The sequence below is a fragment of the Gopherus flavomarginatus genome, chromosome 1 (assembly GCF_025201925.1).
Source record: "Gopherus flavomarginatus isolate rGopFla2 chromosome 1, rGopFla2.mat.asm, whole genome shotgun sequence".
Taxonomy (NCBI): Eukaryota; Metazoa; Chordata; order Testudines; family Testudinidae; genus Gopherus; species Gopherus flavomarginatus.
In genome coordinates, this window is record NC_066617.1 from 12,721,956 (window position 1) to 12,737,810 (window position 15,855).

General features: G+C 44.5%; 1 protein-coding gene across 3 annotated transcripts in view; it reads right to left on the reverse strand.

Annotated features, from left to right (window-relative positions):
- Nucleotides 1–15,855, reverse strand: part of SFMBT2 (Scm like with four mbt domains 2) — a 205,969-nt gene that overhangs the window by 13,671 nt on the left and 176,443 nt on the right. For all 3 annotated transcript variants that reach the window (XM_050936826.1, XM_050936824.1, XM_050936825.1), the window contains 2 exons: nucleotides 4,715–4,890; nucleotides 1,953–2,125 (listed from right to left, as the gene is read on the reverse strand). In XM_050936826.1, the coding sequence (XP_050792783.1) occupies nucleotides 1,953–2,125; nucleotides 4,715–4,890 (349 nt within the window). The remainder of the gene's footprint in view (nucleotides 1–1,952; nucleotides 2,126–4,714; nucleotides 4,891–15,855) is intronic.

The following is a 15,855-nucleotide window of genomic DNA, read 5'->3' on the forward strand; positions in this document are numbered from 1 at the left end:
TTTATCTGGGTTTAGGTTAAGTTGATTAGACATAGGTTTAAGCTAAACCAAAATAAGTCACTTTTAAACAGAAACAAGAGCGTTCACATGGGACCGGTTTAATGGCACCTGTTCACGGGTGCGCAGACAAGGACTACATCTTTGTAGGATTGAGGCCACAGAATGTAGAGTTGTTGGGACAGTCTTGTCGTTCACGTGTTCTATAAAGCATCTAGAACAATTTTAAGTGCTGTGAACTTAACATATTAAGCAACAAGTAATGAATAGAGTACTGGAACCCATGCTGACTCATGTGTGACTGATAAATGTCCTTTCCGCATCTAGCATTTATATTGCAGTACTGTCTCGGAGCGCTAGTCATGGCCCAAGAGCCCACTGTGCTAAGAGCTGTACAGACACAAAGACAGCCCTTGCTCCAAAAAGCTTACAATCTAAGTAGAAGACAAGAGACAATGGATGGATACAGACAGACAGATCACGGAGCACAAGGAAAAAAGCTGCTTAACTATTGCCAAACTTTTGTAGGCATCACAGCAAAGCAGAGCTTCAAGGAGAAACGGATTCACTAAGGGCAAGTCATGCCTGACTAACCTAATTCTATGAGGAGATAACTGGGTCTGTGGATGACGGGAAAGCAGTGGATGTGTTATTCCTTTACTTTAGCATAGCTTTTGATACAGTCTCCCACAGTATTCTTGCTGGCAAGTTAAAGAAGTATGGGGCTGAATGAATGGACTATAAGGTGGATAGAAAGCTGGCTAGATCATAGGGCTCAACAGGTGGTGATCAACAGCTCCATGTCTAGGTGGCAGCAGGTTTCAAGCGGAGTGCCCCAAGGGTTGGTCCTGGCGCCGGTTTTGTTCAATATCTTCATTAATGATCTGGAGGATGGCATGGACTGCACTCTCAGAAAGTTTGCAGATGACACTAAACTGGGAGGAGAGGTAGATACGCTGGAGGGTAGGGACAGGATACAGAAAGACCTAGACAAATTAGAGGACTGGGCCAAAAGAAACCTGATGAGGTTCAATAAGGACAAGAACAGAGTCCTGCACTTAGGACGGAAGAATCCCATTCACTGTTACAGACTAGGGACCGAATGGCTAGGCAGCAGTTCTGTAGAAAAGGACCAAGGGGTTACAGTGGACAAGAAGCTGGATATGAATCAACAGTGTGCCCTTGTTGCCAAGAAGGCTAACGGCATTTTGGGCTGTATAAGTAGGGGCATTGCCAACAGATCGAGGGATGTGATCATTCCCCTTTATTCAACATTGGTGAGGCCTCATCTGGAGTATTGTGTCCAGTTTTGGGCCCCACACTACAAGAAGGATGTGGAAAAATTGGAAAGAGTCCAGTGGGAGGGCAACAAAAATGATTAGGGGGTTGGAGCACATGACCTCCAAGGAGAAGCTGAGGGAACTGGGATTGTTTAGTCTGCAGAAGAGAAGAATGAGGGGGGATTTGATAGCTGCTTTCAACTACCTGAAAGGGGGTTCCAAAGAGGATGGATCTAGACTGTTCTCAGTGGTACATAATGACAGAACAAGGAGCAATGGTCTCAAGTTGCAGTGGGGGAGGTTTAGGTTGGATATTAGGAAAAACTTTTTCACTAGGAGGATGGTGAAGCACTGGAATGGGTTACCTAGGGAGGTGGTGGAATCTCCATCCTTGGAGGTTTTTAAGGTCAGGCTTGACAAAGCCCTGGCTGGGATGATTTAGCTGGGGATTGGTCCTGCTTTGAGCAGGGGGTTGGACTAGATACCTCCCGAGATCCCTTCCAACCCTGATATTCTATGATTCTATGAATGGCTTTTAGGATATTTATGGGGAGCTCCTCCCAAAGGTGAAGGGCAGCCCTAGAGCGCTTATTGAAAATTTATATTTCCAAAAAGCAATGTCATGTTCTGAGCACCGTTCTATAGCAAGGCGAATGAGCACAGTCCAACGTATACCTCTGCAGAACCCGCAGCGTTAAAATCGACAGCTGACGACCTCCTTTTCTTCTGCACAAAAATGGATTTCCGCCTCTTTCTGCGTCTTGCTGGTTTGATGTGTCCACTTTTCATGTTGTTATTTTCCCCAATTGGAGGCTTAATGATTTTTTTTCTCTTCCCATAATAATAGGCTGGAGCAAAACATACAATAAAAACACAATCATAAGGAAAATTAAGCTTTTGCTTGCTTATGCTATCAATCCAACGTAATACCCCACTACTTCATAGCAGCTTTCATAGGGAAATTTAAAGAAATCTTGATTGTCAGACAATGTTCCAAGGAAGAATGAAATACCTGACGCTATCTTGGCCTATTGTCACAAAATGGAAAAAAACATTATAATTTAGACATCTATTCAGACATATTTATCCACCCTATGTTAAATCCTGAAGTCCTAACTTAATACTCACTTAGGCAAAACTTTTGCTGTACAGGCTGAGAATTTTGCCTGAGTAAGAACTGAATAAGAATTCTGCTCTGTTGCACCACCTTAAATCGGGAGAGTATCTGCCCAGATCCATGGCGTTGCCTGGATTTACATCTGGGTAGCTGAGGCTCCAGTTGGGTCAGATCCTGAAGTTCACAGCATGCAAATTACAGGCCCAACTTTCAAAGGTGCGGAGAGTCTGCGGCTGCCATCTGCTTCAATGGGAGCTTCCAGCATTCGGCTCTTCTGAATATCATGGCCAAAGTATTTGTTGAGTCAGTGCAGCAAATATCTGACTTCTTTTGGTTTCAGGGGGCTTTGGCTCAGGTCCTAAAAGAATAAATATTTCTCTATATAACAGTGACTGGTCCCAGACTGCATATGAGCTGTATATAGAGACAGGGTCCGATTCTCCTCTCACTGTGCTGTCAGTCAGGAGTGACTCATTGAAATCAATAAAATTATCTGAGTGTAAAATTTGTGTGAGAGGAGGATGTAACCCAATTCTACCTCCAGGACCTGATTCAGCAGTCCATTGCTGTTCAGCAAAGTTGACTTCAGGGAGGCATAAGCATGTGCATAACTTTAAGCGAGAGCCTTCCTGAACAAGGATTCACTTGAGTGTTCAGTTGGAGCCTCAGCTACCCAGACGTAAATCCAGGGCAGTGACACAGATTTTGGCAGACACGCTCCAGATTTATAGTGGTGCCACAGATCAGAATTTGACTTATTAGCAATGAATAATGTGGTTCAAAGAAATTACTCCTTTAAAAGTTAAGCAAAATACAGCCTGTGCAAGATCACCACTAACTGGATGTTGGTGCGTATTAGTGAAAGTAAACACCTGATGCTGCAGAAGTTAAAAGAACAAAGAACGGCAAATAGTGTGGTAACCAACCAAAATCATCTTCTAAGGGTGCGTACCACAGGATTTTTCTGACAGTGTGGCGTGTACATGCACACACATCACAGGTATAAATAGCAGTGCAGATGATGAGGTTGTAAAGACACACCCGAGGGGTGTGGGTATGTACCTGGACCTGCACCATGTGTGCGAGATCACGCCAGCTCTTCAAAATGGCCCCTCTCGGGTATTGTGACCTCACGTGAGGTCATGCTGGTGGGAACAGGGTCACGCAGGCGGGGGCAGGCCCATGCCTTTCCCAGAATGACCAGTATTCTGAGAAAAGCGTAAGTGGCCACCCTTCTGCTGCAGTGGAAGCCCTTCCCCGGCCTGGGAAAAGATTCCGGCAGCAGGGGAAAACTAGTAGCTGCCTGCTGCTGGAGCCCTTCTCTTCCACAGGGAAAGGCTCTGGCAGTGGGGAAAGGTTTCCAGCTCCCCACTGCTGGAGCCCTTCTGCTTCACAGGGAAAGGCAGCTTCTCCAGTAAAGCCTTTCACTGATCCAGGTAGCTACACGCTGCAGGGTGGATGCAGCCTGCTTTTCACTGCAGCCTGTAGCTGTACATATACTCCACTCTGCCAAAAGTGGTGTGTTGTTTACACGGAGTCTTAACGTAACAGGTGGCCTGAATTGGAAAATATTAGATCAGGGATTGGCAACCTTTGGCACGCGGCCCGCCAGGGTAAGCCCCCCGGCCAGGCCAGTTTGTTTACCTGTCGCGTCTGCAGGTCTGGCCGATCGCAGCTCCCACTGGCCGTGGTTCGCCGCTCCAGGCCAATGGGGGCTGCGGGAAGCGGTGGCCAGCATATCCTTCCGCTGCAGCCAGTGGGAGCTGCGATCAGCCGAACCTGCGGATGGAGCAGGTAAACAAAGAGGCCTGGCCCGCCAGGGGGCTTATTCTGGTGGGCCGTGTGCCAAAGGTTGCTGATCCCTGTATTAGATACTCCAACTCGCATCCTTTTGTAGACAGAGAAACCACAAAGAGTCCACGGAAAAAAGTGAACACAATGGCAGGCCAAGCAAAGATCCTTGGGGCATGAAGTTGGAAGGAGACTCTAAAATGGAGACCCTGGAGGACTAGGTTTGTGACCTCCCTGTTCACATATCCCACTGTGGGTCTGTCTCGCTTGGTGCACTGTGACATGGTGAGTGCTCAGTTCCCTGTGCTAGAGAGAGCAGGCGTAGGGTGCTGAGCACCAATCAGTGAGCTCAGCCTAAAGGACAGGCTGCATTTTGTTGCATTAGTGTTGCTATTTGCAATATCTTATACTACAGGTAAAGAAAGAAAGAAAGGTATCAAAATACGTTTATTTTTATAACTATATCATGAACACCCGCCCACCGCTCTGATTCTTCTAGCGACAGAGCAATAGTTTAGCTGATACTCACTGTATTTCGTTTTGGTATGAATGGAGCAGTTCTCAGGACAGACTTCGGCGACGAGCACAGGGCTAAACAAATTTGGGCAGCACTCCAGTTTTGCACAGACTCTTCTGCAGAAATCTGCCACTTGATCAGACGTTCGCACAATCTTGACTGTTGCCCTGTACGTTTTCCCTCTGTATCTAGGAAAGGATATTGCAAGATCACACATAACTAATAAAGCAAGAACAGGGGATACTATAAACCCAGTCCTGCCCTCTATTACGTAGATGCTCCTCTCACTGACTTCCAGGGGGGTGGGACCAATGTATTGAAGTGGAGAATTAAGACATACCGGTTGTAATGATTGTATTTCAGATACATTAAAATGAGGATGGGTAGCATGCAGTAAAGGTGGTGGAGGAGGTTACAGTACTCAAGGCCAGAGAGACCACAGGGCGCACAAGGTTTTGAGCTGTGGGTTTAGAGAGAAAAGGGCATCGGAAGTCTGGCTATTTGGGGAGAAGGCGAGAGAGAAGAGAGTCAAAGATGACAGCAAGGTCACAACTGCGGGAGCTGTCAGTGGGGATGCTGCATTGCATTGCATTTTATTCTATGGTTCTGCACACGCCCAGTCTGCAGACCCTTGGGCCCAGGATTATGATCTCTGCCCGGCATGCTGACCATCTGGAAAAAGCTATGAGCAGTGTGGACTTATGGTGGTGCAGTTGCAAGCACGGAGTGGCTTGCTGACAAAATGTCAATTCATGGGCCTAGCTGAGACCTGCTTCACAAGCCTCCTCCAAGTGGGTAGGTGCTCTCTGGGGTCACCTGTCTTTTAGGGGGGCCAGCACTGAACAAGATTCTAGAGTAGTAGCCACAGGGTGCAGAGATTGCTCCTGCTGGACCTCTGTCTGAAACCATCCATTTCTGCTTTCACCTGGAATCTCTATCATCCAAGAGGTTTTCACTCCGAGTCACTGTTTGCCTGGGTGGATGTCCCCCGTTTAGTGACACCACAACATTTGTCTTTTTACTACGATGGGTCTGACTTTGTTTATTTTCTGGTGTTCTTCACTGTGCTGTAATTTAAATGGCTGGTTCAGCATCTTAGGGGTCTATCCCCAAACCCACTGAATCTTTCCAATGACTTCACGAGCCTTAGGATCATGCCCCCAAAGATCTAGATCCTTGAGGATATTTAGGCACCTAATTCCCATTGGAACCATGGGAGTTGGGCACCTAAATACCTTTGAGAACCTGGGCCTAGGTACTTTGCGGTGAGTGGAGAAAAGGAAACGTTAGAAGAAAAATTCAGCTCTCAGATCTGTGCAGTGGACTTTGACTCCAGTATTCCGCTCTTCTCTAGGATCTGACCCAAAGCCCACTGAAAGTCCACAGGAGCCTTTCCATTCATTTCCTTGGGCTTTGGATCAGGCCTAAGTGCCTGGAATTCCTAGGGGAATATTCGGAACTCAGATTCATAAGGCAGAGGTTAGCCCTAAACCATGTGCTATGAAATCTTTTGTTACGGTGTTTTATACAGAGCATATTTGAGCGATAAACGGCTGAAGGAAGGTAGAGTTTCATACCTTGTGTAATATACCAGAGGGGTGAACTTTGAAAAACCACTTATCCACATAATTTATTGAATAGCCGCGTAAAAGCTAGTGTAAACAGCGAGATACCAGTTTTTAAAGCACGTCTTACGCACTGTGCATAATGGCAGCAGGAGAGACACCTGAGCGAATGCTGGTAGAGCAGTGGTTTGGTACTATAAATATGTGCAGAGGAGAGAAAAGTAGAAAGAGCTCACTGGGCTGGAACTAATGAAGAGCAAAGATACTGTGGCCAAGATGGACGGGAGAAGGGATGCAGGCAGCATGTGTGACAGTAGCACTGAGGCCAGGAGCTCTTGAACAGGGCAGATGCTACCAGGCAGACTTGGACCAGGGTGACGAAAGGAGAGTGGGATGTGGAACAAAGGAGAGATGACCAGACAGATGTGAGGAGAGGAATCCTTGGATGACCCATCACTCTAAGACTGAAAGTTACGCCATAACTCAGAGGATAACTGTTAAAGCATAACTTCCTTCTTTAGTCCAACCACCACAATCCTGTTCTGGAAACATGGAGGTGCTTTAAGATAGCTATCTGAGCCTCAGGACCATTGCAAGTTATCAGTGCCCGTGATGCTCAGAGGCCTTTATTCAATGGCGATTTAGGAGGAAAATTAAATATGATCCGAACTTTATTTTTACAAAACAATAAGTGATCAAGGGTCAGCAAGGTGCAAATGATACTGCCATTATTACACTAACTGCAAATTGTGCTAGGGTATAATTAGCAATGACACAATGCTTTACAGTCACTGTACTTTAAGTATCTAATTCCCTCTGAATTAAATGGGAGTCAGTGCCTAAATACCTTTAAAAAATTGGTCCTATCTCATGAGTACTCCCATGAGTTTTCAAATGATCTGATTGTTTATGAGTCTCGAGAGACTCCAATAGACGTGCTGTACAAAATGGAAAAAATGTTCCCTTTGTACTCCCAAGAGGTAAGAGAACATTACTGTCCCATTGCACAGATGGCATGATTGCAGGGAGAGCAGAGCAAGTCACGGTTAAAATGGGTTCTACAAAACCTAATACAAACAGAAATGATTCTATGGAAAATTACACCAACAGAAACCAGACCTTCCAAGGGGACAAATTCTTCCACCTTTAATTCATGGATGCATAGACTTTAAGGCCAGAAGGGATGATCAGATGATCTAGTCTGATCTTCTGTGTAACTTGGGCCAGAGAATTTCATCCAGTAACATCTGCACTGAGCCGCAATAACTTGTGTTTCGCTAAAGCATCTTTTCCGGAAAGGCATGATTTGAAGACATCAAGTGATGGAGAATCCACCACTTCGCTTGGCACCTTTTTCCAATGGTTAATAACCTTCTTAAAAAGTTGTACCTTATTTTTAATTGGAATATACACCGCTACCTTGATATAATGCCACCTGCTATAACGCAAATTCGGATATAACGCGATAAAGCAGTGCTCCGGGAGGAGGGACTGTGCGCTCCGGCAGATCAAAGCAAGCTCAATATAACGTGGTTTCACCTATAATGCGGTAAGATTTTTTGGCTCCCGAGGACAGCGTTATATTGAGGTAGAGGTGTATCTGGATTTAACTTCCAGCCATTGGTTCTTGTTGTACCTTTTCCCACTGGGTTAAATAGCCCTTTAGCATCTGGTATTTTCTCCTTGTGAAGGTACTTCTATTCCTCAAATGCAGTTACCTCTTGATCAGTAGCATAGTCAAGGGTAAACATCAGATAAACTGAGTTAATCCACTTCTCACTGGGCGAATAGGGAGTTTAGGTTACTTCACCCACTTCTTTTCCTATTGCTACACCATTGCTCCACATCTTCTTTTTCACAAAATAAACAGTCTGAGCTCAAAGTCCTACATGCACCATTTAACATGAGTAAGAACGGCAGAATCTCATCCTTAATGTGTACGCCCTGTGGTGCTGTGATCCCAAAGAGGACAGCATTGCACTACAGGGCCTGCAAAAGCAAAAGGTGGAACTAACAAGAAGGGGGGAAAAAAGCAGACCAGTCATTTCATTGTCCAGGCGAGATACAAAGAATGAAAAACTGGCATGAATGGGGAAACACAAATGTGAGTTTTATAATTAAATCTGTCTCGATGACTCAAGTTGTTATTAATGGCTACAGGTATGGAATATAATTTTAAACACGATTCTGGTCTTGGCAGTATCTCTGTAAGCTGTAAAACAAGATTTACTAATATTTTCCATACGTACCACTCTTCAAACCTTTTAACGCTAAAGTCATTAATGTAATCTGAACTACCCTCTGACAGCCTCAGGAAAAGACCTACACTGGCTACAATTAGAAAACCATTTTTCCATTAGTGGCATTAAAAATATTACTGTTATTGATATTATATTTTCCATCATGATAAGAATCTCATTTCGCCAGCTACTTTTAAGTAATAAGCATCTTGCACTAATAACCTGGGAGCACTGTACGACTTTAAAGTTCAGCAGTATCAACTGTAGCGCTAAGCTCAGTTGAACAATCTTGCTTTTCTAATTACATGTTTTACATCAAAAGCCAAAGGAAAAAGAATCTTCAAAGATCCCTATAGTAATGACCCATATAGGAGAATTTACTAGGAAAAACCAGCGAAGGCATCCTCCAAGACATGAAAAGCCTAGTGCTAAATAGATATTTCAAACAGCAGGAGCTCTCAACAGTACTCAAAGCACTTAAGCGTTTCAGAATTCAGCCAACAGTCCCACTGGTCACTGGGGCTATTTTGAATAGGCAACTGACTAGCAAACTTGAATTTCCTTCAACAGTTCTTAGACCCTGCCCCTTTCCACAGCAAGGAACTCACTATTTACATCACTGAAAAACACAGTCAACTGAATATGAGGGAGTGTTTTGCAGACACAAAGTACCCACCACAACAGACACCCCAGGCCAACCCCCACCATCCCCAAGAGAAACCGCAGCTCTCACAAATACAATACTAGAGGTTCTGAAGAACATCTGAGTGACTAAATACAAGCTGGACCCTGCCCATCATGGCTGGTGAAATCCAACGCAGACTGGGACTGCTACCAATATAAACTCTCAATGTTTCTCTCGGAGATCCTGACTCCTTGAAGCATGTTGTTTTTTTTCTAGCAAGTTCTCCAAAACTAAATAATCCTGGATGCCAATGATCTCATAAATTACTGCCTCCTTTTGTAGGCAAAATTAATGAAAATGTGGCCATGACCTTACTCTAGCAGTATCTAATCTTCCACCAACATCTTAGACTCCTCATAATCAGGATTCAGTCTGGGAGCACTCCTGACAAGGCCTCATCATAGTTATGGAGAGAGGTTACACTTCTGTGCCAGTCCCATTTGATCTTTCTGCAGCCTCAGATGACCAAACAATGCTACTGACCCATACATGGGACATCACAGAAGTGGATGGTGTAGCTTGAAACTGGCTCTAATAATGTGAAAGTTATCTAACAACCTAGGCCATTTCCAAACATGCACTTTACACACCCTGGATCATTTTAAAAATGGCCAAATGAAATGTTATCAAACACCTCCCTGAAAAATATTCACCATTGGGTTAAGAATGAGCAGGAGACATTTTAGCCAAAAGTAGCTGTAACAACGTGGGTGAAATGAGACAATCGCCATGCTCCTGAATGAATTCACACAGAAAAACAGTAAAAGACAACGACATCCTATCGCCTGTTAAGTGAACATTTTTCACACAACTCTATATCTGACCTCTCAGTTCTCCTCAAAGGAAACCTGCACAATTCTTTCAAAAGACGAACCCGGGAGCTTAAATTCATAACTTTGCTAGACACTAAACATCATGGACTGAACAGAGACACCAGATTCATGGCTCATTACAACAATCTATAACCGACTAGCCCTCCTTTGTCCTATAATTACAGAGATATTTACTGCCCACTTCACCTTAAATGGCATCTTACCATGTGCTTTAACTCCTTATGCTAAACAATCTGTTCCATTTTGTATTTAGCTGCGATGCTCAGGGTACGTCCAGACTACCCGCCGTATCGGCGGGTTAAAATCGATTGCTCGGGGATCGATATATCGCGTCTAATCTAGACGCGATATATCGATCCCCGAGCGTGCTTATATCGATTCCGGAACTCTATCAACCCCAACGGAGTTCCGGAATCGACACGGAGAGCCGCGGACATCGGTCCCGCGCCGTCTGGACGGGTGAGTAATCCGATCTTAGATATTCGACTTCAGCTACGTTATTCACGTAGCTGAAGTTGCGTATCTAAGATCGATTTCCCCCCCCCTAGTGTGGACGAGCCCTCAAAGAGTACATTTCCCAGGGCTGAAGAAGAACTCTGTTTAAGCTCAAAACCTTGTCTCCTTCACCAACAGAATTTGACCTAATAAAAGCTATTAGTTCACCTACTTTCTAATATCCTGGAACCAACATGGCTACAACACCACTGCATACATCTTTAACCATTACATTATTATTGCTGACCTACTCCCATGAAATATTAAAGGCCTGATTGTAGAACCCGTATGTACATTGGTGAGCACTTATTTGAGTTGGTAACTCCATGAGCACCAATGGGACTTTTCCTATAAGTAAATGTTCACCAGGGTTAGTGGTCCACAATTGGGCCCTAAATTAGTATATTATGACAAAATTATAGATTATTTAAACAAAAGCAAATTATTTTAAGAATTGCTCTTCTAAAAACCCATTTTGATTGAATATTAGAATAAAATATTTTATCGATTCAGATACGCATGGAACCTAGCGACAGATATGATCTACTCGATCTGTCTAGTGCAGTGGTTCTCAAACTTTTGTACTGGTGACCCCTTTCACATAGCAAGCCTCTGAGTGCGACCCTCCCTTATAAAGTAAAAACACTTTTTTCTATATTTAACATCATTATAAATGCTGCAAAGCGGGGTTTAGGGTGGATTCTGACAGCTCGTGACCCCCCCATGTAATAGCCTTGTGACGCCTTGAGGGGTCCCTGTCATAAACAGATAGCTAAGAGTTAATGTCTTTTACACCTGGAAGGAAGTATCTGAAACACCTGACCAGAGGACCAATCAGGAAACCAGACTTTTTCAGATCTGGGTGGAGGGAAGTTTGTGTGTGAGTCCTTTGTTCTTGGGTCTTCTGCCTGTCCCTCTCAGCTATGAGAAGGATTTTTCTATTTCCTGCTTTCTAATCTTCTGTTTCCAAGTTGTGAGTACAAAGTTGGTTTGTTATTTTGTATTTACATGTTTATAGTTGCTGGAGTGCTTTGAATTGTATTCTTTTTGAATAAGGCTGTTTATTCAATATTCTTTTAAGCAATTGACCCTGTATTTGTCACCTTAATACAGAGAGACCATTTTTGAGTATTTTTCTTTCTTTTTATATAAAGCTTTCTTTTTAAGACCTGTTGGAGTTTTTCTTTAGTGGGGAACTCCAGGGAATTGAGTCTGCAGTTCACCAGGGAATTGGTGGGAGGAAGAAGTCAGGGGGAAATCTGTGTGTGTTAGATTTACTAGCCTGACTTTGCATTCCCTCTGGGTGAAGAGGGAAGTGCTTGTGTTTCCAGGCTGGAAACGGGGGAGGGTGAAATCCCCCTGCTTAGATTCACGGAGGTTGCTTCTGTGTATCTCTCCAGGAACACCTGGAGGGGGGAAGGGAAAAGGTTTATTTCCCTTTGTTGTGAGACTCAAGGGATTTGGGTCTTAGGGTCCCCAGGGAAGGTTTTTGTGGGGACCAGAGTGCCCCAAAACACTCTAATTTTTTGGGTTGTGGCAGCTTTACCAGGTCCAAGCTGGTAACTAAGGTTGGAGGTTTTCATGCTAACCCCCATATTTTGGACGCTAAGGTCCAAATCTGGGACTAGGTTATGATAGTCCCGACGCCCAGTTTGAGAACCCCTGGGCTAGTGTACCTCCCTACCACGGCAGGATTGTTGCCCACTGTAAATTTATTAGTGTTTTGTCCACTCTGGCTTTAAATCTACCACACTATGGGGCTTCTACTACATTCCTCAGGGGACAATTCCACAGCTAAAATGTTTATTATTACTATGTTTTACCATCATATCTAGATGCCCCAATGGAGATCAGGACCTGCGCACAGCACACATAGTGAAACATAGTCCCTGACCTGAAGAGTTGGCAATGTAAATAGATGGGACAGAGAAATGAAGGATTGTTACTGCTATTTTACAGATGGGGAACTGACATATAGAGAGACTAAGTGACTTGACCAAGATCACCCAAGAAAGTCTATAGCACAGGCAGGATTTGACCTCTGCCCATTGCCGTTTCTGCCAAGTGGCATAACCCCAAGATCATCCTTCCTCTCTGCTCAGGTTACTCAAAAGTTCTTCCTGACATTCATCCAGCTACTACAATGCTCCAAGGCCACCAGGCTGACCTAGGCTCAGGCTCAAGGATGTTTGTAAGAGGAACTTGAAAATTTACAGCAGTGACACAAGCTAGGAAAATGAGGTTAGCAACAGGCTGCATTGAAGGGCTGCACTGCACCTGGGAATCAAAGAGGCTGAAGAGAGGTGACTGAGAGAGAGGAAAGCAAAGTGCAGCAGGCCTCAAATGCCAGTTGTGCCCCGGCTTAATCTCCAGGCCCTGCTGCTTACGCCTGCATTATCTGTGGCAAGGACAGTCGCTTGAGAATTGGACTTTTGAACCACTTGCGATGCAGCAGCACATACCCAGGAACTAAACCGCTGTGGAGTGTACAGCATTGTCTTCTAATTGTCTTCGTGCTATGCATGGGGTAAGAACCTGTCCAGCGTAGAAAACACTTCCCCTTTCTCAGTTTCAGCCCGTGACTCCATGTTAGAGCTCTTCGTACCAAAGGCACCAAAGGGAGTACTTGTGGAGCGTGCCTGGCTGACTGTTAACAGCGCCTTCTCTTTGAAACTCAGCACAACCTAGTTGTGCGTGTAAATGAGCGATGGATTCAGATTAGAGACAGATTAACAGAATCCTACAGCTGCGATTGGCTGCTAGAGCTGGGCAGGGCACATCTTTTCTCTGGGGTGGATTGGCCACAGCTGATATTCTTGAGTTTCTAGTTTAAACAAGCCCCAGACAGGCACATATCTGTGCATTTTTCATCCATAGATCTCAAAGCATGGTATGAAAGTGGATAATCATGATTAGCCCTATTTTACAGGTGTAGAAACTAGGACACTGGGAAGGCTCAAAGACCCCATCCTTCAAATCTAGGTGCCTAAAGACAAGCACGTAAATCCAGATTTAGGCACTGAAATAAGTGTCCTGATAATCAGGGCAACTGAGCACCATCAGCTCCCACTGACCCCGGTAGGGATTCTGAGCATGGAGGGCTCAGCGGATCGGGCATGACATTTCTAGCTCATTGCACCGTCAGGGAATACTGATGGGGCGGAGGGATGACTGTGATCTCGCTGTGTGCATGCATCCTCTTGGACCCTCTAAATTCTCCATCTTCTTTGCAAGCCTCTTGTAATTCATTCTGTGATGGTCGCTGCTGACAGAAGAGTAAACTGAATATAGGGTTGCCCGGCTGCTGAGCTAATTTATTCCTGGCGGGCAGCGTTTCAGCTTTCAGGCTGGTGGGGAGGCACATCCCTCCCTTCGTCTCCCTATCCCACAAGACAAATAGCAACACCAACAAGATCGAAGGAGTTGTCACTTAACATCAGAGGGAAGGTGGTAACGGGAGGCGTCACGCTACAGCATGAACATTCCAGCTGGCTGCAGAGCTGTCATCATTAGCAGTCTGCTAGAAGATGCCATTGAGGTCCAGTGTTCTTGAAACTTGCCTTAAACACACATATTCTCGCTCTGAGCTGCTCTTTAAGATTCAGAAGTGGCACGGGCTGTCATATCTGAAGCGACGTGTCATGTGTCGCCTTCAGAATTCTGCGGCCTTTGATTTCATGGGTCTGGTTTTGATTTTGTTCAGCCAGATTCAATAGAAACATCGGCAGAAGCCCAAGCAAACTCAAAATGGATAAACCAAAATCAAGTCAGTCTTGGGGCTTGTTTACACTACCGCTTAAGTCACTGTAACGTACATCGCTCAGGGGTCTGGAAAAGCCACTCCCCTGAGCGACGCAAGTTATGTCAACTTAAATATCAAGTATCAGGTGGTAGCCATGTTAGTTTGTATCCACAAAAACAACAAGGAGCCCGGTGGCACCTTAAAGACTTCATGCATCTGAAGAAGTGAGGTTTTTTTACCCACCAAAGCTTATGTACAAATAAATAAATCTGCTAGTCTTTCAGGTGCCACTGAACTCCTTGTTGTTTTTGTCAACTTAAAGTGTTCTCCATGCCACGCTATGTCAGCAGGAAAGCATCTCCCGCCGACATAGCTTCCAGCTCTCGTTGAGGTGGAGTAACTATGCTGACAGAAGAGTGCTCTTCAGCAGACGCGTTGCAGCAGCCGATGTTGTGCAGTAGTATACGGTAGCCCTTGGGGATTTAATCTGTTTTAATGGGATGTGGACCATAGCATTCCGTACACTTTGTGCATGGCTGGGTGTACAAGACACCACTGCTATCTTGTGGAAGGAATATCAGTCCAGCTCAAATGTTTGATTATGTCATCCTCTGCAGGCTGAATTTCAATGGGCCTATAAGTCCTACTACTCCTGTTTTAAGGATCTGATTGTGCACAAACTTCTAAATGGGAGTAATTTTGCTCAAGCGAGTCATCCCACTGGATCCAGATGGGACCATTCAGCAGCAGAGTCTCTCACAGGCTTAAATGTTTACAGGACTGGACCCTAAAACTGGACAATGATACCCCGATTTTCAGATGTGCTGAGAACTCGCAGCGCCCACTGATGTCAGGAGGAACTGCAGGAGCGACGCACTAATGAAAATCAAACAGCTTATATCTTTCTTTTTACCGAATTTTGAAAAAAAAAAAATCTGAAATTTTGCATCTGCCAAACTCCAGTTGATGCAAAATTTCAGGGAGATGGGAATGTTTTCCAGTGGAAAATATACAAAAAAATATGAATGTCCACGTTTTCAATGTGACACAAGCTTCATTTGAAACAGGTTTCATTTTTGCTCCATAAAGGAGTCCTATTCCCTTAGTAAAATTGTGTGAAAAAAACCACTTCTTTCTTGAATTCACAATAAAACACAAAAAGCTAAGACTTGTGAGTAGTTTTCCCTTTCTGACCATGATTCTTCCTTGGGCCAAATGATAAAAGTTCAGCGACTTTAGAGTAAAAGTGTCCTCAATTCTGCACCTCACAATCTGAGTAGAAAATAGCTAACCGTGGAATCTGTACAGCCAAAGAGTCAATACAACAGCAAACCATAGCACTGTATTTCAGAAACCAACTATTTCAATACCTATAATGATAGTGTTCAATTATAATGGGGGAGAAACAGATGAGTACAAAGAACTGTCTACAATTATATAAAACAGGCATAAATGCATAGATTTTAAGGCCAAGAGAGTCCATCACATCATCTAGTCCAGGGGCGGGCAAGCTTTTTGGCCTGAGGCCCAAATCAGGTTTCTGAAATTATATGGAGGGCCGGTTAGGGGAGGCTGTGCCTCCCCAAACAGCCA